Source organism: Psittacula echo (genome assembly GCF_963264785.1).
Source record: "Psittacula echo genome assembly, chromosome: 2".
Taxonomy (NCBI): domain Eukaryota; kingdom Metazoa; phylum Chordata; class Aves; order Psittaciformes; family Psittacidae; genus Psittacula; species Psittacula echo.
The window spans coordinates 25,272,943-25,292,617 of NC_137737.1; the positions used below are offsets into that span (position 1 = coordinate 25,272,943).

Sequence of the window (19,675 nt, forward strand, 5' to 3'; positions counted from 1 at the left end):
AGAAAGTGTTAAAAAAGAGACTGGAAAAGAGAAGCAGTAGGCTAAGGCAGTGGAATGATTACGTTATTACAGCGTAACATTAATGTGGTCCTCGAGCAGAGGACATAGACACTTAAGCAAGGATCTTGTATACCTAAAAAGTGTAGCTGAAAGGTCATTTTGGATTTCCTCACCTTTGCATCCTTACTCACTGTTAATAGAAATTTTATTTAAGTTTGAATCCTTCCAGTTTTAAAAACTAAGGTTTAAAACATGTTTAGCACCTTTTGTCTGATGGCAGAACAAACAAGGTTTAAGTATTTTAGTCTGGATTGATATTTGATTGATTTATCCGGTACTTGTAGGCTTTCACCTTATTTTTCCTCCATGGGCATTAAAATACAATTTTCTAAATGGTATGGATTTTTTTAATTTTATTTTTTAGGTAGAACAAATAAATGTTCCTTATTTTGAGCAGTTTGTGGATAAACCTACATTTGGTGTTGCTGTAGTACCCAGGTTGGAAGTGAACCTATCACAGTTGCTTTGTGCGAGCACTCGAACTTAGTATAACCCTTCTGAAAGATTTCTATATATATCTCGCTTCTTTTGAGCATTCCCTTTTAATTTGCAGGGGTTTGGCACTGTGTGCAAATCACCTCTTTGATGTTTCTGCTGGCGTCTGAAGCGGCAACTGCCCCCTTCCTAAAGCTTTTTCTAATAAAAAAAGCAGTGATTGTGCTCCCTCTAGTGGCAAAAGGTGGAATCATTGTATGTCACTTCATAGGTCGGGTATTAGAGAACAAAAGCTCTATGTAAAGACATTATTTAAGTGCAGTGCAAACTCTCCATTTTGACATAGCTGGAAGAAAAAGCAAATAATGCTGTATCTGTCAAATATAAAACAGTTAAATCTGCCTGTTCTTACTACTGGTTGTCCTGGACATGTCTTACAGAAGCAGTAGAAGGAGCATGTCCTTTTTTCCCTCTTTTTTTTCTTTGTTTTTTTGATTCACAGTATAAGATCCTGTGTTTTGGTGTGATCCATATCATGAAAGGTTTGAAAGAATGTTTGCTAATCTTACCAAAAGCTTACAAACACCCAAGGGGTGTTGACTAATCAACATCAAATAAGTGGAGCTGCTATAGTGCTGAACTGCTGGTCTGGCTGCCCTTAGGAATCCTTGCTTACCCCCTTAGTGCCTGATGAAAAGCATCTCCAACATGTCTTCCAAAGGGCCATGGAAGGTGAGATAAGAAACTAGGGAGCAAGCATGAGAGATGTTCCTGCACTCCCTGACTCCCTGGTTTTCTTTCTGCCTGCAGAAAATAGCCAAGGGAAGAAAAGGATTGAGGTTGAGACATTCACAGGCTGCATGTGCTGCTGCTGAGGTAGCTCCTAACTTGTGATTTAATGTGAAATAATACTGTGCAATAATTTAGAATGGTCTTTCTTCCAGTTGTAAATCTCCTTTCTTGGGAAGGAGATGCAAGATGTTTTGCTTTCTACTTGCTGGATTCTGTCCATGTTTAGGTGTCTTGAATAAAGGAGACAATTGTTGCTGTAAATGCACAACTCTTCTAGTCTCCTTCTACCATAATTTCCATCTGTGCCAGCAGCCACTGTATAAATCCTGTAATACTTATGCATAGAGAGAACTGAAATGGTCCTAGGAAGCGTCTCTAGGATAAAGAATAGGAAAAGCTTCAGGCAAACATGCCAAATAGTTGGGGGGGGTTGTTGTCTGTTTTATTTATTCATTTATTTGTTTATTTCATGAAACTAGATGAGCCTTGGAGTTTCCTCCCTGTCAGTTCTGCTACAATGAGACTCTTTTTCCCCTTTGAAAGGAATTGTGCTGCTGAGTTAACCAGTCAAGATGAAAGCGGCAGAATGTGTAACACCAGTGTCACTGGAGAGGAGTCACTACATCGTAGGCTTTTTAAATACAGTTTGCAAGTACAAATTCAGTTCTGCAGTTTTTAAGCTGCTTCAAACAGAAAAACTGGAAGCACATATTCAAGCTCACAGCTGCTTTCATACCTGCTGACTTGTACCAGTGACAGAAGACAAGATATGTCACATCTACTAGGCAACAAAGCCTTTATTGGTTTTTAAATGACTAAATAGTCTGATACTTCTGAAGTTCTCAGCACCATGGAAAAATTATGGTGCTTATTTAAGGGTTGGAATGTGCAATTAAGCGTCTAATTTTAAACCTGCACGCTCAATATTATTGGACTTTGCTACAAAGTTATTTCCTTTTTATGGTATCTGCCAACTGCTGAAGTATGCATTAGCACATTTCACATATTAATGCATTCTAGTAGTGGAGGTACCTGATGAAGCAGGAGCTGCCAGATGATCACAAAATAGATGTCCGAGTTGAAATCATAGACTGCAGTAAACAAGGGAAAACTGCTGGCCTTTAGTATGTACGGAGTGAAATCCCTGGCTCCCATCTGACTTGAAAAACTAGACTCAGTTGCTGGAACCCTTACAGTCTGAGGACCCAGCATCCCCTCTTATCAGCTACCACATGTATTATTTTCTTCAGTCTTTTTGACTCCTTTTCCTCCCCTACTCAAGCTCATTTTGCCAGGATCATAGTATGATCCTGTAATTCTAAATAAGCCCAGTATTCTGACATGCTCATAAATTAAGTACTTAGCTATTACTAATGCACTGTAGTGTACCTGGTTATAAAGAGATATAGGCCTTTCCCACTTACTGCGTGGGGCTTTCTCCCTTGTCTTTCAGCTGATCTGAAGCAGTGAAGGTAGCTGTGTATACGCTGTGCACGCTGAATCACTGTGAGCACTCCCCAGGTATTGCAGTTGCTGGTCTTTGCTTTACAGTATCGTATACCTGTCACTCAGTTGCCAGACTCTGTATACTAGATGGTCATGGAAATAGCATTTAAATATAGTCCAGTTATTCCCAGTGGGGAGGTTTGTTATCAAATCAGCAGGAAAGGCAGCATTCTTGGCTCAGGAGATGCACAAGTGTCACCCAGTTTGTTGAACAGCAAATGTGTAAGGGACAGTGAGAATATTATGAGACAGGCTTTTAACACTGCAGAAGCTATCTCAGTATTTAATATGCCAAGACTACAAGCTTATCACGAGAGACTTGCCTAGGTGTCTGTGTTCCTTTGGCTCCTTAGCTATTTTGTAGATGCATGAGCTTTAAATCAATTTATTGTATATGCTTATATATGCAATAAAACGATTTGCCATATCGTTTAACTACACACAGTGAATTGTTGACTGTGAGCTGATCTGACCTTTTCAGGTCTAATCAAGAAATCTGAAATATTATTTCAGCCTGTCAGCTCCAGTAATAATGCAGTAAGAGTATCTGGATGTAACTGAATATGTCAGATGCACTGTAATATGCAAGCCATCAAAGTTATGATGCATATGAACCCAGGAACTGGTTAGGAATATAAATATGTAACATCTCTGATGCATCACAGTTGCTTAGATGAGTTGTTCTGCCATTGATACAGTCTAGCTAAAAACATGCAAAAGCAATTCTTTGGAATAAGTGTGAGGTGTACAGCCGCTTCAGTATTAAAATGATCTTGAAAGAGGGGTGGTAACACCAGTTTAGAATATTAACTGGAAAAAAACAGCGACCAGTGAGAGTACCAGTCATCTAGTTACTGCCTTGCTAGCTTCACTGTGTGGTAATATAAGATTAGTGGTCTCATGTAACCTCAAATTTTCCCTTTTTAAGATTTAATAATTTGCTGCTTGGAAAGTTTTTACTGTTTCCAGAATTAATCCATTACATAATCTCTGAGGTGTTCTTATCAATCTTATTGGTGTTGTATTTAGTATTGAGCATTTTTCAGTCTTGTGCTTTTTTTATGAGAAGTCTACTTCTATTTTCAAAAGCTTTCTAAAACCCAACCCTGTTGTCAGTAGGTTATGGTGCTTAATGATGGTTAATTTCTTTGTTTTCTTTGTGTCATCTTCAAAGTTTCTGTTCATGGTATTTTAGTCGATACTCAGATCTAGGATAAATCTGTCTTTAATTACTACTTATCAATCAAGTGTGAGACAATTATTCATTGGTATAATTTCTGGATAATGAATTTAAACTTGGATTAAAGTAGATGGGCACAATGGAAAGCAACTTTGTATCCTAAGAAAATGGTGTTTTGTTAGCTGATTTTATTAGTCTATCAAGGTTGTTTCATCCTCAGTTGTTAGACTAAAATTGAGTTGGGTTTTAATATAATCATGGGGAGTTCATGCCATTTGGGGCATTATTAACTGAATTGCTGCTATTAGTAAATGTTGTTGGAACCAGAACTAAAATTAACTATAGGGAGCATTGCTGAACTGATAACTTTGCATTAAATAGTACATACAATTGAACATTTTCAAACACTCTTTAGTGCTAACCGTGTAGTCCAAGGCGTAGGCATCCACACATTTTACAACATCCGGTGAAAAACGAATTGGATATAGCCCCTACCATGGGAGAGACTCTTAAGGCTATACAGCAGGTGAAAACTGGCAAGGCAGCTGGCGTCAACGGAATCCCACCTGAAATCTGGAATCATGGAGGCCAAGCACTTCATGCTAAATTACATGAGCTAGTTGTGCACTGTTGGGAACAAGGTAAACTACCATCATATTTTTGTGACGCAATCATCATCACTCTGTATAAGAAAAAAGGTGTAAAGTCAGACTGCTCAAGCTACCAAGGTATAACTCTGCTCTCCATTGCTGGAAAAATCCTTGCAAGAGTACTCTTGAACAGACTAGTACCCGCTATCGCAGAAGAGCTTCTACCTGAAAGTAAATGTGGTTTCAGAGCTAATAGAAGTACCACAGACATAGTATTTGTTCTCAGACAACTGCAAGAGAAGTGTAGAGAACAGAATAGGGGGCTCTATATAGCTTTCATTGACCTCACCAAAGCTTTTGACACTGTGAGCAGAAAAGGCCTGTGGCTGATCTTGGAACGATTAGGTTGTCCCCTGAAGTTCCTCAAAATGATTATTCTGTTACATGAGGGTCAGTGCGGCCAAGTGAGATATGATGATGCACTCTCTGAGCCCTTCCCAATAACCAATGGTGTGAAACAAGGTTGTGTTCTCACACCAACTTTATTCACAATCTTCTTCAGCATGATGCTCCAAAGGGCTACGGTAGACCTCAGTGAACAAAACGGCATTTATATTCGATATCGTACCGATGGGAGCCTATTCAGTCTAAGGCGACTGAAGGCCCACACTAAGACCCTAAATCACCTTGTCCGTGAACTGCTTTTTGCTGATGTTGCCGCCCTTGTTGCCCACACAGAAGCAGCTCTGCAGCGCTTAACATCTTGCTTTGCGGAGGCGGCTAAGCTTTTTGGTCTGGAAGTCAGCTTAAAGAAAACAGTAGTTCTCTACCAACCTGCACCATAAGAAGATTACCATCATCCCCACATTACCTTTGGCGAGTCAGAGCTTAAGTCAGGTCAGCAGTTCAGCTATCTGGGAAGCATTATTTCCTTGGATGCCATGATCAACAAAGGGATAGATAGCAAAGGCATATAGAGCCTTTGGAAAACTCCATAAAAGAGTCTGGTGCAATAAACACCTGAAGAAAAGTACAAAGATTAGTGTCTATAGAGCCATTGTACTGTCTACTCTTTTATATGGGTCTGAATCATGGGTTATCTACTGCCATCACCTGCGATTCCTCAAATGCTTTCATCAGAGCTGCCTCTGTACAATTCTGAACATCCATTGGACTATGTGTCAAATGTTACTGTCCTTGAACAGACAGGGGTCACCAGTATCGAGGCCATATTGCTGAAATCGCAGCTGCGCTGGGCAGGGCACGTCTCTAGGATGGAGGATCACCGCCTTCCTAAGATTGTGTTTTACGGTGAACTCGCCACTGGCAAAGAGAAGTGCCCCAAAGAAGAGATATAAGGACTCCCTGAAACAATACCTCAGCCTTGGCCATATTGACTACCACCAGTGGTCCACCTTGGCCTCCAATCAGGAGACTTGGAGACACATCGTACATAAAGCTGTTGTCTGCTTTGAGAACACACACAGAATTAGTCTCGAGGAGAAAAGACAACATAGAAAGAATCACGCCCCGCCTATACCACCCAAGGAGACCTTTCACTGTGTTTTTTGCAACTGGATTTGCCTATCCCGGTTTGGCCTTTTTAGTCATCAGCGCTCTTGTAGTAAGCATGGGTAAAGCCCTTCCCAAGTCTTAGTTCGCGAAGTCAAGCCATGATGATGATGAAATAGTAGCATGTATTTCAAACTGACCCAATTCTGTGATTTTGCAACACTGAAATGTTCTTGTGAGGCAATGCTGCCCTCCGCTGGTATGCTGCGGATTTTATCCCACTCAGAACAATTTCTAGGGCTTTCTTTAAAAAGGAATTGCTGAGTTGGTGAAAATGATGGAAAAGAATGCCCTTAAAAAGACCATTATGTGCCTTCCCTATTACAAGACCAAAGAAAGAGTGGAACAGACAATTGTGCATCGTTTTTATGTATGCATAGTGTGGATGTGAATGAATGCATAAATAATGTACAGGAGTATACTGTGAACACAAGACAACAAATTGAGGGCTGAATTAAGTTTGGATGGAAATCTGAAGGATGAACTGTTATTGTTTTTAAGGTATAAAAATATCCCTTTCTTTGTATAATTATGATTTTTCTCCCTGCTGGACAACTTGCAAAATGCAGAGCTTTTCTTCCTGTGGTATGACCTCTGTTTTATTTGCTCCTCATGCCTCTTAATACATTGAAGATCACCTAACACTAGAAAAAACAGGAGAGATTATGTTTAAAATACCTACTTCATGTGTTTCTTTGCCTCAGATATGAACAGATTGCCAGATTCAGAATCAGAAAGGGAGCTTTTTTTCCACAGAGCGCTTCCTTAGCTCAAGTGTGAGTTCTTGTCTACTACTTAGGATCAGTTCATTTGGAGGTGTTTTAAACTGTGAAATATAATGACATTTCAAACCTGACCTGCTGTGGTCCAGCAGCATGTTACAGTAGTGGTAGCTGTTTATATTTTGTTGATACTAGGTCCTAGTATAATATTTACTACTATAACAGTAGTAAATAGTCCTAGTCTCCTAGAACTATAGTAGGTCCTAGGAGTTGTTTTGTGTCTGTGGTCCCTGTCAGTCCACAGAGCAGGCATGAACCATTTTGAACGAGATCCCAGCTACGCCAGTTACCTGTGACTGTGGCAGATGGGACCTGAAGAGCCCAGTAGTCCTTCATAGGCTTCTGTTTCTAAAGTGACTTCACTGACTGCAAAATACTAGTATTTAACTTTATGCACGTAAGCTAGTAGGCTATAATAAGCAATCCTTTTGAGAACTAGCTGTAAAACCATTGCAAGTATGGCTCCATTGCAGTTAAAGGTGAGCTAAATCAACACTGGGACACCTCATTCTGCCTTTCACTTTGCGACACCCTGCCACAGCAAATTCAGTTTTATATGGTTTTCTTTTCTGTGAATTAGTATTCTCCCAGTGTAGCATCCCAGGTCATCAAATAATTATGTGAATGGCAGTGGTGTTGTTCCTTGACCTAGAACAAATGTACGACGTCCAAGACTGTAACAGTTTCCTTTCTTCTCCATAACTTTTGCAGGTACTGGGGCTTCTGGTGTGGACCTTGATTGCTGGAACAGAATACTTTCTGTATCCGGCCTTCGGCTGGGTGATGTTTGTAGCTGTATTTTACTGGGTTCTCACAGTCTTCTTTCTGATCATCTACATGACAATGACCTACACCAGGATCCCCCAGGTGCCATGGACCACAGTGGTAAATACACCCCTTCTTTGTTGTTTCAGGTTTGCTTCGTTGTGAAGAGACTAAAATATTAATGCATTCTATGGGTGTAGTTAACCAACTGTACTTGTGCTTTTTACAGAATTTTCCCTAATTACTGTGTGGCTGCATACTTGCAGTGTTTAACCTTCATACTACCCAGACACTTTTAGAACACTTTTCCTATGATGTTTCACTGTTTTTTTCAGTAGTTGGTGCAGTTACTTGATTTTTAATGATGTATGTGTGACTGATACTTATGCACAGTGGCTTTTTTTTATCCCTGTAGTGATTACATCCCATGAAGAATAAGTCTGTTCCTGCCTCTGAGCTAACAGACCTGGCCATATGTTTTAAACAGCAGAAATCCCTATTTGAATCAACACCATGAATTGGAAGTGGGACCCTGGCTTTTAAAACAGTAAAAGCAAAGGTGGTTCAGAGGTGGCAACAGTCTGAGAATCCATATATGGTCTACTGTGAAAATGGTGCTGAAAATTAGTGTTATATATATAAATGTATGATGTGTTACATAATCCTTTGCTTTGAGCTCAACTTAATGCAAGTCAGATAAACAGCTAATGTAATTACAGAAAAATTTCCCATGCATTTAAAATTCAGATCCAGTTTTTGTAGATGGATCAAACCTGGCTATCTGTACCTCTCAATGGTATATTTTTACATGATTTTCATAATAGGCTGGTGTTCAGGGTAATAGATCCTAAAAGTCATTGTCATCTCAGCCAACTGGCTGTTTGGGACTCATCCAAAAATTACTATAAATTTTAGCTGTGCATTTGCCTGATACAGTGAGATGCTGTTATCTGTTTTCTTTGCCTTTTTTTTTTTTTTTTTTTTTTGCTATTAGCTAAAGATTATTGACTAGAATTCTGTTATTTTTGGTAATATTTGACTGTTGTATTGCAAACAGCTTGTTATCGACTGTATTTTGTACATGACCAAAATGGAATAGTCTTTTCTTTTAGTCTTCCCATTTGCTGCTGTAATAAATAGCCAGCTATAGCAATTACTAATAAGAACAACCAAGCTTATGTTCAGATAGCTTCTCTGTTTTCAAGTTTCATGACCAGCAATTGCCATTAAGGCTATAACACTGCTATAGAAATGTTGGATTATTTCAATTACAGCAGTTATGTGTCTGGGTACATTTGAAGGTGTGGGTTGATTGTTTTTTCCCCATTGCATTAAATGTAAGTAAAGTACATTCAAAAAGAAAACATCTTTGTATCCACTTGGATACAGTTTTAGTCATTGCCCCTATTTCATCAGTTTAACACTAACTGTTTCAGACAGCAGCTGCACATCAGTAAGTTGCCCCTGATCTATGTAGTAGACAAGCTGGAGTATTTGATTTGTTTCTACCTCATATTGAGTGTATTTCTTGCTCTGAGTTCCAGACATACTGTAGATAAGCTCACGTAAGTGTCGGTCCAAAAGGTAATCTCCCTTTACAGAAAAGGGTAATATGAAGAGAAAATAAATGCAAAATAAATAAAAGAGGCTTGCATTCCAGCTTGTTTTCCCCTAAGGTAAAATTTAAAGGCTGTTGGGAACAGCCTTTGAATTTGACCTCTGCCACTCCTGGCTGGCCAAGAGAAAGGCTGGGTCTCTTTTCAAAGAGATGTTGTTAATGTCTTCAGTCAAGACAGCATGATATACACCTGAGTGAGTGAGATTATGTCCATGTTCTCCCATTCTCTGAAATATCCTGGATTTCAGTCTCTGCTGCTTATTGCTCTGACTCCTTAGGCAACAGTTAGTTCAAACGATGCCTATTGTATGTAGTATCCGAAATTACATCTGGACTTCTCTGTCATAAATTCACTTTTTGCAGCTTAAGCACATTACCAGATTGCTTAAGATGCAGTTACTTTTACTGCAAATTAACCCAAAGGATGTGCTTCAAAACTGACTCTCCTTAATAGTGCGTGTTCTTTGCTAAAACAATCAATGCAACCTTTTAAAATCTGGTAAACTTGAACTTAAGAAGCAGATGGTAATTTAGCATGAACCATTTGGTTTGAGTAATATATTGGCAGTAAAGGCCCAATCAGCTTGCACTGCATTCCATCTTCCCCAAAGGTGTTATTTCCCAGAGCAGCACTTCTCAAAAATTATGTCCTTTTTTTCCTCTTCTATATGACAAGATATTGCAGGAATTTACAGGGGCAGAGCAGTTGACATCAACTACCTGGACTTGTCAAAAACATTTGACACTGTCCCACATGACATCCTTGTCTCTAAATTGGAGAGACATCAATTTGATGGGTGGACCACTTGGTGGATAAAGAACTGGCTGGATGGCCGCACGCAAAGAGTTGTGGTCTCTGGCTCGATGTCCAGTTGGAAACCAGTAACAAGTGGTGTCCCTCAGGGATCGGTGTTGGGACCGGTCTTGTTCAACATCTTTGTCGGTGACATGGACAGTGGGATTGAGTGCGCCCTCAGCAAGTTTGCCGATGACACCAAGCTGTGTGGTTCGGTTGATACGCCAGAAGGAAGGGATGCCATCCAGAGGGACCTTGACATGCTTGTGAGGTGGGCTGATGCCAACCTTATGAAGTTTAACCATGCCAAGTGCAAGGTCCTACACCTGAGTCAGAGCAATCCCAGGCACAGCTACAGGTTGGGCAGAGAAGAGATTCAGAGCAGCCCTGCAGAGAAGGACTTGGGGGTGTTGGTCTGTGAGAAACTTAACATGAGCCGGCAATGTGCGCCCGTAGCCCAGAACCGTATCCTGGGCTGCATCAAGAGGAGTGTGACCAGCAGGTCGAAGGAGGTCATCCTGCCCTTCTGCTCTGCTCTTGTGAGACCTCCCTTGGAGTATTGTGTACAGTTCTGGTGTCCTCAACATAAGAAGGACATGGAACTGTTGGAACAAGTCCAGAGGAGGGCCACGAGGATGATCAGGGGACTGGAGCACCTCCTGTATGAAGACAGGCTGAGAAAGTTGGGGCTGTTCAGCCTGGAGAAGAGAAGGCTGCGTGGAGACCTCAGAGCAGCCTTCCAGTATCTGAAGGGGGCCTATAAGGATGCTGGGGAGGGACTCTTCATTAAGGACTGTAGTGACAGGACAAGGAGTAATGGGTTAAAACTTAAACAGAGGAAGTTTAGATTTGATATAAGGAGGAAGTCCTTTACTGAGAGGGTGATGAGGCACTGGAATGGGTTGCCCAGGGAGTTTGTGAATGCTCCATCCCTGGCAGTGTTCAGGGCCAGGTTGGACAGAGTCTTGGATGACATGGTTTAGTGTGAGGTGTCCCTGCCCATGGCAGGGGGGTTGGAACTAGATGATCTTAAGGTCCTTTCCAGCCCTAACTATTCTATGATTCCATGAATTTGTAGCTTTCCAGGGTATTTGAGTCTTTTTGGAATGGGAAATCTGAAAACCCACAACAACAAATACTCTAAGCAACCAAATTAGGAGTTTGAAAATCAGTGCTTTACAGAAATTCACCTGAACCTGCCAATTGCTGGTATCTTATCCTAAAATTGACAGTTTATTACTGCAGTGCCCAGATAAAACAAGAGGCCAGATCTGTGGATAGAGATAGTACCTTTATTAGATCAACTGATACAGGTGAGATAAACCCCCTCATTTATAAATGTGTGAATCAAATCTCAAGTGCCAAGCCTTGGACTCCATCAGAGTGCTTCCCTGAGAAGGAGGGTAAGTGGCTCTTTTCCAAATGCCCTGAAGTTGCCACAGAGTGACAGGCATGTCCTTCAGCCTGCTCTGAAAACTGTAAGAAGGCTTTTTGCATGGGGAATCTCACATAGCCAGTTGTGACCTGAAGACTGATGTGTGAAAAGATGACAGTCAGCATGCTGCTCCCTGGAGGGGCTTGCAGTTACGGAAGCATGTTTGTGGAATAGCTTCCCTTCAGAAAGGTTTGAGCCCTGTGTGTCACAGGAGTGTGCAGCAGTGCGCCACACTCCACAAAGTCTGAAGTAAACTCTGCCAAAACCAAATGTCCTGGAGATGGATGTGAGGTGCTTCCATACCAAACACTTCAAGCTGTTGATCAATGCTTTGGGGCACTGTGGGAACTGCCCCCTTCTGAACTTCTCGGGCTTTTTTTAACATTCTAACAAGAATTGGTGACTAGTGAAGTCAATAGTGAATAATTGGCATATATTCCTAGCACCCACTGCATCACACCATGGAAGTTAATAAGTGGAGCTGAATTAGTATGGTAACATTTAGAGACAGCCAAGGAAACAGTTAAAGGTTATGATATATGTGTGACACTCATATATGTACATATACTACATATATATATATACACCATATATATATATGTGTGTGTGTATATATATATACACACACATATATATACATAGGAGTGCATACATGGGGCCAAAAGCTGAAGGGAGCAGATCACGTACATCACTAGGACCTGATGTAATTGAGTTACCAATTCCTGCAGTTGTAACTAGGTGCAAAGTGTGTCACAAGTATTCCATTTAAACATGGTTCCAGTTAGCTAAAAGTATATTTTATGGCCAAATTCATATGTGTTAGACAAACAGCAAGGTGGAGTTTTAGGGGATTTGGGTTTTTTTTGTAAGAATGAACTTCCTTTAGCCATGGCCAAGTAGTGAGTAAAGGAAAAGGTATTAAAATAACATACTTTAAAAAAAACCTCATACCTTCTTATCTGTCTTTCATCTTCTTAGGCTTCAATTCTCCCTTCCTTTCCTGTTCTCTCTGACATGCAAAACCAGAACAAACTGGTTTTGTTTGTTGTCTGTACTGTTATCTGAGATCAACATTCTCGGCTTTGCTTCTTTCTTAGTAATCAACATAGGTACCCTGCAACATTAACTGCTCCTTGGAAGAGAAGATGCATCATCTGCCATGGATGGGTTTTGCTGACCCATGTAGTCCCTTCAGACTGTTCTTGGATTTACCTGATTCCTTCTCCCCTCTAAATCAGGCAGAAGGGAAAGGTACTGAAATGTGTGAGAATATGACTGGAAAAAAATTATACCCTCTTTATCTCCTTCAGAGTGGAAAAAAGAAAGATTTGGAAGCTTTACAAATATTCTTCACACCATAAGTTACTGATTCCTGCAATGTATCTTTGCGTAGATTAGAAATGTAAACAAATTGCACTTCTGTTTCTCATGTAAGGTCATATTCTTACTGCCCAACACTTAGATTGTGATAACCAAACTGTGTCCTTATTTTCACTTTTGGAAAATCAAAGCACACCAGCTTTAAAACTTTTTTGGATTTAATGTGATGGAGAGAACTGTTTGTCTGAAGGGTGCCTTAATGTTTACGGATCCTCAAGATAAGCAGTTAATTTTTAATCTTACAGATAAGAACTTGGAGGAAGGTAAAAATAGTTAAGAATCACATTTCTTGTGTATACTACATGTGTGCATTATATTTTAGGGGAGAATTTTATAATGTTGGAATAGGAAATGGTATCAAATGCATGTGCCTATTAATTATGTCATTTGTTTTTTTCAACAGGGTCTGTGTTTTAACGGAAGTGCCTTTGTTTTGTATCTCATTGCTGCCATTGTAGATGCATCTTCAGTTACCAAAGAACTGGACAGTCACAATTACAACAGCTGGGCAGCTTCTTCAGTGAGTTCATTTTTTATTTAAATCAATTCTATATCCAGTAAAGTTGTATCAAAAGATGCTCACTGGAAATGTGGGTTGAAATGTGTGTGTTCTGGATTTGGAAAATCTGCAGACTGATACAGAAGCTCACACACAAAACTTCTAGGTAGCTATAATTTAGTTCATGGTTTTTGGCTGTGACTAGAAATTCCACCAGGACATGACAGATCATAAAAGGCTGTAATGTTTTTATGATCATACTGCTTTTCCCCTCCCTTGCTCCCTTTTGTTACTAGCTCTCTGACAGAGGTTACAGCCTGCACGTCAGAGTAGATGAAACAGACTGTATAAGCACCAAGTCACTTAAGTGCACTTGGACAACTTCAAAAGCATTTTAAACTGGCTCAGCTAACTCTGCATGCATGTGGATAAGATGCACTCAGCTTTTGTGGGCTAAGCCATATATACAGTGCCTTTGGGAAGGTCCCAAAGTAGTATTGCTGTTTCTACAGTGATCTTCCTGTTACTGCCTCATCCTTTGATAGTCTTTCTTATGAGTTGGGTGAGCAATGCCTGAAAAATCATGTAACTTCCCAGTGTGGATGTAAATCATTAATTAGTCTTACTACTTAGATTTGGAAATCCAAAGCAGTCAGTCAAAGGGAGTGGAAAAAAAAACAAAAATCCTTGTCACTTGTTGAGTAGGGGAACATATTCTCTAGCCAAGTTAAGGGAGTTGTAAAAGAACTTCTTGCATGTTGTGGCAACAGTGATCAGATTCGATTGTAAACAGTAATTCTGAATTACAGCTACTTTGCTGATTGTCCATGCTTCTACAGTTGTCCTCTCTGGACTATTCACAAATCCTTTCTCTCTGAAGCTTATTATATGTGGCCATGAACACAGAGACTTGAAGAACACCTGCTGTGTTGTTTTCTTGGGAACTATGTCCCTGCCATCTCAGAGGTGTTCAGGGTCTTCTCCCATTGGCAGTTTGTAACTATTGGTCTGTGACTCAGCCACTGCTGTTGACAGGAACTTGTTTGCTGCTAGATAAGCTTCCATGCTGATTTAGGTTTTATGCAAAATGCATGGATGCTCAGTGTCTCAGGGGATGCTTGGAATCTCTTCTAATACCTCCTAATAGTGCTTATCTGATGCACTGTCTAAATAAACTATTAAATGCAGATTCCTGCTTTCTGAACCCATTAAGAGTTTCATGGTTAGACATATGTGAAAATTTAGCAAATCCTCTATCCTCAATAGTCATTCTGTTAAAGATTTTAGATGGAGCTTTTATTTCGTAAAAAATAAAATTATTGGAGAAGATGACTGCTACAAATCTCTATTGTAATAAGATTTCACATCATCATCTACAGGTTTTGGTGCCACAGATTAAATTTACATTAAACAAGATTCACCAAGAGCCTGCTGTTGGAGGGCTTAGATTTGCTGCCTGTATGCATGCTTAGGGGTGCCCTGCTCTCAGAGCTGAAGTGCCCACCCAGGCCAATAATGGTATATTAGCAAGAGACACTGGTAGGATCATAAAATATTTTTAGGCTAGAAGAAAGCTCTGGAGGTTTTCTGATCCAACTTTCCCTCCTTTAAAGCAGGGCTAACTCAGGTTATTGCAGCTTTGTCCACTTGAGTTTTGAGTATTTCCAAGGATGGCTCTTTCACCGTGCCTCTGAGCCTCTGTTGCCATGTTTTATTACTCTCACTGTGATTTCCTCCCTGCTTAATACCTTCTTGAAATGTTCCTTCTTGTAACTTATGCTTTTCTCTCTCTTCCTATTATTTCTCACCTCTAAGAACAGTAGCATTAAGTCTGTTTGCAGTGTCAGCTTTATTTGGTTCAGTTACCAGCACAAAATATTCTGGGCTTATCATAAGACCATTTTGAACATGGTCTATTTTGAACAACATGCAGTGATTAACAGGAACTTAACCACTGGCACTGAACTGGGCTTTATCAGTACCACTGAAATAGTTCACAGCTGTTCTTTGGTGACTTTGCGCATATGCTGCCACCAATACTGTGTAGTTTTAGTCTTTAAACATAAAATAAATCTAGCCTGCTACAGAAGGCTTATCCTGTAACCAATTTCTGACAAAGTAGTAATATCTCAAGTGATTGCTGTCACTGGTGCTTGCACTGAGGAATACTTTAGTCACCAGTAGAGGACCTGTGGGATTGGTAACCTAATTGGTACTGCTGTTTGAGAACATGTCTGGGCCTGCATTTGAATCCAAGTTTTCCGCAGGAAACCAACCTATTTTGACTCACAGTGTGCCATACTGAGGTACAGGTGGGCTGTAGGCAATTCCTGGAACATAGCAGCAGTGCAGGAGTATTAGCTTGAGCTCATACTGTCCCATGGACTAACCATCAGTCTTTACCAGCAAGTGATGCTAAAAGCATCAAGTTTAGGATTGGTGGGAGTCTGATCTATAAGATCCATATTGAGGCAGTATAATGTGGAGATATGAATTGAAATATGCCATGTTCTGACTGCTTCTAGGCCCATATTTCTGTGCATAATATAATCTTGATTACATAGTATGACTGTGATGGCCACACAAGTACCAGAAGGTGGAAAAGTGCCATTTTACTGAGCCTGTTGTTCTCCTTTTTCCAAATCTATATCTATTTCTTTTTTTCTTTTTTTCTTTTTTTTTAATAGAAATGACAGTGCTCTCAAATATATATATTTTTTCCTAATATGTATTTTTTTTCCCTTCTCTCTACAGTTCTTTGCCTTTGTGGTTACCTCCTGCTATGCTGGAAATACATATTTTAGCTTTATATCTTGGCAATCACGAACTTTGCAGTAACTATTTTGTTACAAAGAATTCTGTAGTATAAAATATCCTGAGGATTATACTCTTGACAAAAGCTTGGAAGAGGGATGAGGTCTTTTTGAACATTTTTGTTAGAATTGACACTATATTCTTTGAGATTAAATGATTATTTATAGTACAATACCATCTTTACAGACATCTAACACTGTACTGCATAGTAAAATTTCTTACTGCTTCTTCTAAAATTAACACCATATTTTGCTAGACATTGTATAGATGTTGTTATTAAACCTTTAATAAATCTTACTGGAAGAATGTGCCAATTTTGTAAATGTAACTTTTTAAATGTTCCAGATACACTTTTGATATGGAATGCTACAGATTGAAACTAAGATGGATACTGTCTTGTTATTATGTATAAAAAGTGACACTGTGCAGAAAAAAACACCCAAAACTTTTAAAATAAATAAATAAATGACCCAACTGTGCATGTTTTGTAACCTGGGAGTAGAAGGCTTTTTAAAATTCTTTTTCGTAGTGAAATATATGCTACTGAGAATTCTGATGAGAACCCCTCAGTTTGCAAATTCTAACAGCTTCTCACAGTCATGAGATTGCTTTTGGAACCTGTTATTGTAGGCCTGAAGCTTGCTGAAGGAATATTGTGCCTGAAACACATTATCTTAACAGGTTTCTCAAATCCAGCAGGCTCCAAGGCTTAAGTCTAGACAACAGCCCCTTGGTGCTCATTGTTTAACCTACTGAGAATATGACGAAACACCTACAAAAGGTAACACATTTTGTTTCTCAGGGGACTGTCTTTCATTTCTTTTCTCCTCAGATTAGGCCATTAATCTGTCCTAATTAAAATCTGATCTTCTAAATCCTATAGTATGTAATCCTCATGTAAAACTGTTGGTAAATCTTTTATTCCTGGATTAAGAAGATTTGGACTCTTTCCAGTCTTCCAAAACTTAGTTGGACGGTTATATGTGGTAGCAGAGAAATCGTACTCCTTAAAAGAACTTCTTTATTCCTCCCTGTAACTAAATGGTGTGCACTTACCTATGTGTGTGCCCTGTAGCAAAGAAGACTTACCAACAGCCAGCTAATTCTGTACTCGATCACATTGGTTTGTTCCTGATTATCTGTCAGAGTCACAGGATTTCAGTGTAAGAGAAGCCAAGATATTGTTTAAAAACCTATATTTGTCTGCACATTGCATCTGGCCCGCACAACAAAGGTCAGGCTGTCTGCTGCTGCTAAAATTATTCAGCTGTGAGAAAGAAGAAGGGCTACCAACTATGCATATTATCTACACAGATAAAACGTGTCATTAAAATCCGGTATGCTCTTTTCCATTGCTGGAAAAAAAATCAAAGGCATAAAAATGATCCAAATGTCAACTGATAAAATGTGACTAGAAATACAGCTGGAATTAAAATCTCATCAGGAATAATGCTTTAGTAGTAATAAAAATTTTTTAAATTATGTTTGATGTACCTATTTTAAGTCCAAAGAATGTGACTATGTTTGCACAAATGTTTCATGATTTGTGGTAACTGTGATGGTCTGGTCTAAAGTCACAACCCAGATGACATTTGTGGATAAAGGTAGTAAAAGGGAGTAGAGCTAAAAGGGAGTAATATATTTCATCCAGTTTACCAAGAACTGTCATGGAAACTGTGTCGGAATAAACCCATTAATGAAGGACAAACCCACATTATTACCAGATAAGGAATTATTCTGACAAAATATCTACCTCCTCTCTGAGTCTTCAGTGCTCATCCTCTGGCCAAGATGTGCTGGTTTTGTTTTTGCAAATCATAACTTACCTACTTACCTGCCTTGCTCTTTGCTTTTAGAAAGATAATTATCTTACTTTCTGTGCTCTTTCTCATCTCTCTCACTTCTCATCTGTTGCCCAGGTACCAACTGGCTGTTTTTCAACTGTTCAATATCTAGTTAAAATTGGAGGAATCTGTACAAGCTGAAAATTACTTCTGAAGTTTGCTCCTCCTATTTCAGGCCTGAAGAAACTCATAAGCACCAAAAAGGTTATCTGTTTCTTCAGTGCATTAGTCTTAAATACTGACTTGCAAGCTATGACTTATGCATTTGTATATTCTAATATTGATAAAGAAGATAAGCTAGCTGTGGTTTATCTTGTAACAAAACAAGATTTGTGCCTGAAAGCATTGCTTAGTGTTTGTAAGATTGAAAGAAACCTTATTAAAAAGAATAACTAGTAAGTGATGAAATCATTAGTGAAATTCTTAATACAGATATTTATAAGAATAAACAAAATGCTAATCAATTTGTAAAGAGAAGGGATTTGACATTATAAATAACTTGTTTCAGACAAATGGTCTCTGAAAAATCGAAGTCAGATACTTGATGTCAACTTACGGCCATCACATTTCATTTTTTAAGGAGTTGTCAGTACCTTTTATTATCATATGTGATGCACTAAGCATGAAGTAAATAGCAGGAGAACTGTAATAAAACTTCAACTTCAGCCATGGTTTAGACTGACTTTGTGCCAGTAGTTTACAGAAGACTTCTGGGTAGCAAATGACTGCTGCTCTACTTGTATTACTTTAAAGGTATTTCTGTTTCACTGCACAGAACTCAGATGAGCAGGGCCTCAGTTGTACGCGTACTTTCAACAGAAGTTAAGAACTAGAAAAGCTGAATCAGTTTGTAAGAAAAATGTATTTCTTAATAGAAAGTACAGAAGTTACTAGAATCTTCCTCTACAGGGCTTGCAAAAAAATCCTGTAAGTGTGCATGCTTCTGAATTTGAACTGTAAGAAGAACAAACCAAACCCCTCTTTCTCAGCAGCTAGCATTTTAGTGTTCTGGAGATTGCAAGTGTTGTAGCTTTGATTATCTAATGACATGACCTAAGATTTGGTGGGATGTGTAATATCTTTTATTGCAACTACTAGCAGGGTTCATAGAAACCCAAAACTATGTTCTGCTTCGTTGATTACATACCATTACCCACGCTGGCAAACCCTGGCTTGCTCATGTAATACTTATGCTAGTCCATTATTTGTGTTGGAGATCACCTGAAATTATGTCTTCCCTCATAAGCCAATGTAATTTGCTGAAGGAGCTTTGAAATGCTAAATACGAACAGAATGTGCATCCTAACTGCAGACCAGAGCAGCAGAAGCTGGGTTATTACTCTATTAAGTATAACAGCAGCACATGCCCAGCTCAGAGGCCCACTATTGCCTCACTTGTAAAAAAGCAAAGCAAATTATTTTTAAACTTGAGGAAATGTATAGCTTCCTTCCTGAGTTTTGTTAGTATCTCTGTGTGATTTAGTTCAAACACTGGGGCTGAGCCATTGGGACAATCGTTACAGTTTGCCTATTGCTGCCCATTTAATGCGAATGTTTTGGCTTTTTTTACGAGATCATGAATCAGACGGTTTGAGACTTTTTTTGTT

At 39.3% G+C, this 19,675-nt stretch overlaps 1 protein-coding gene across 1 annotated transcript in view; it reads left to right on the forward strand.

Annotated features, from left to right (window-relative positions):
* The window catches only part of CMTM8 (CKLF like MARVEL transmembrane domain containing 8), a gene marked incomplete at its 5' end in the record, with an annotated part of 44,185 nt that extends 27,675 nt beyond the window's left edge, over positions 1-16,510 (forward strand). The window contains 3 exons of the mRNA XM_080610348.1: positions 7,629-7,802; positions 13,315-13,431; positions 16,165-16,510. Of these exons, the coding sequence (XP_080466474.1) occupies positions 7,629-7,802; positions 13,315-13,431; positions 16,165-16,248 (375 nt within the window). The 3' untranslated portion in view covers positions 16,249-16,510. The remainder of the gene's footprint in view (positions 1-7,628; positions 7,803-13,314; positions 13,432-16,164) is intronic.
* Positions 16,511-19,675: the final 3,165 nt, after the last annotated feature.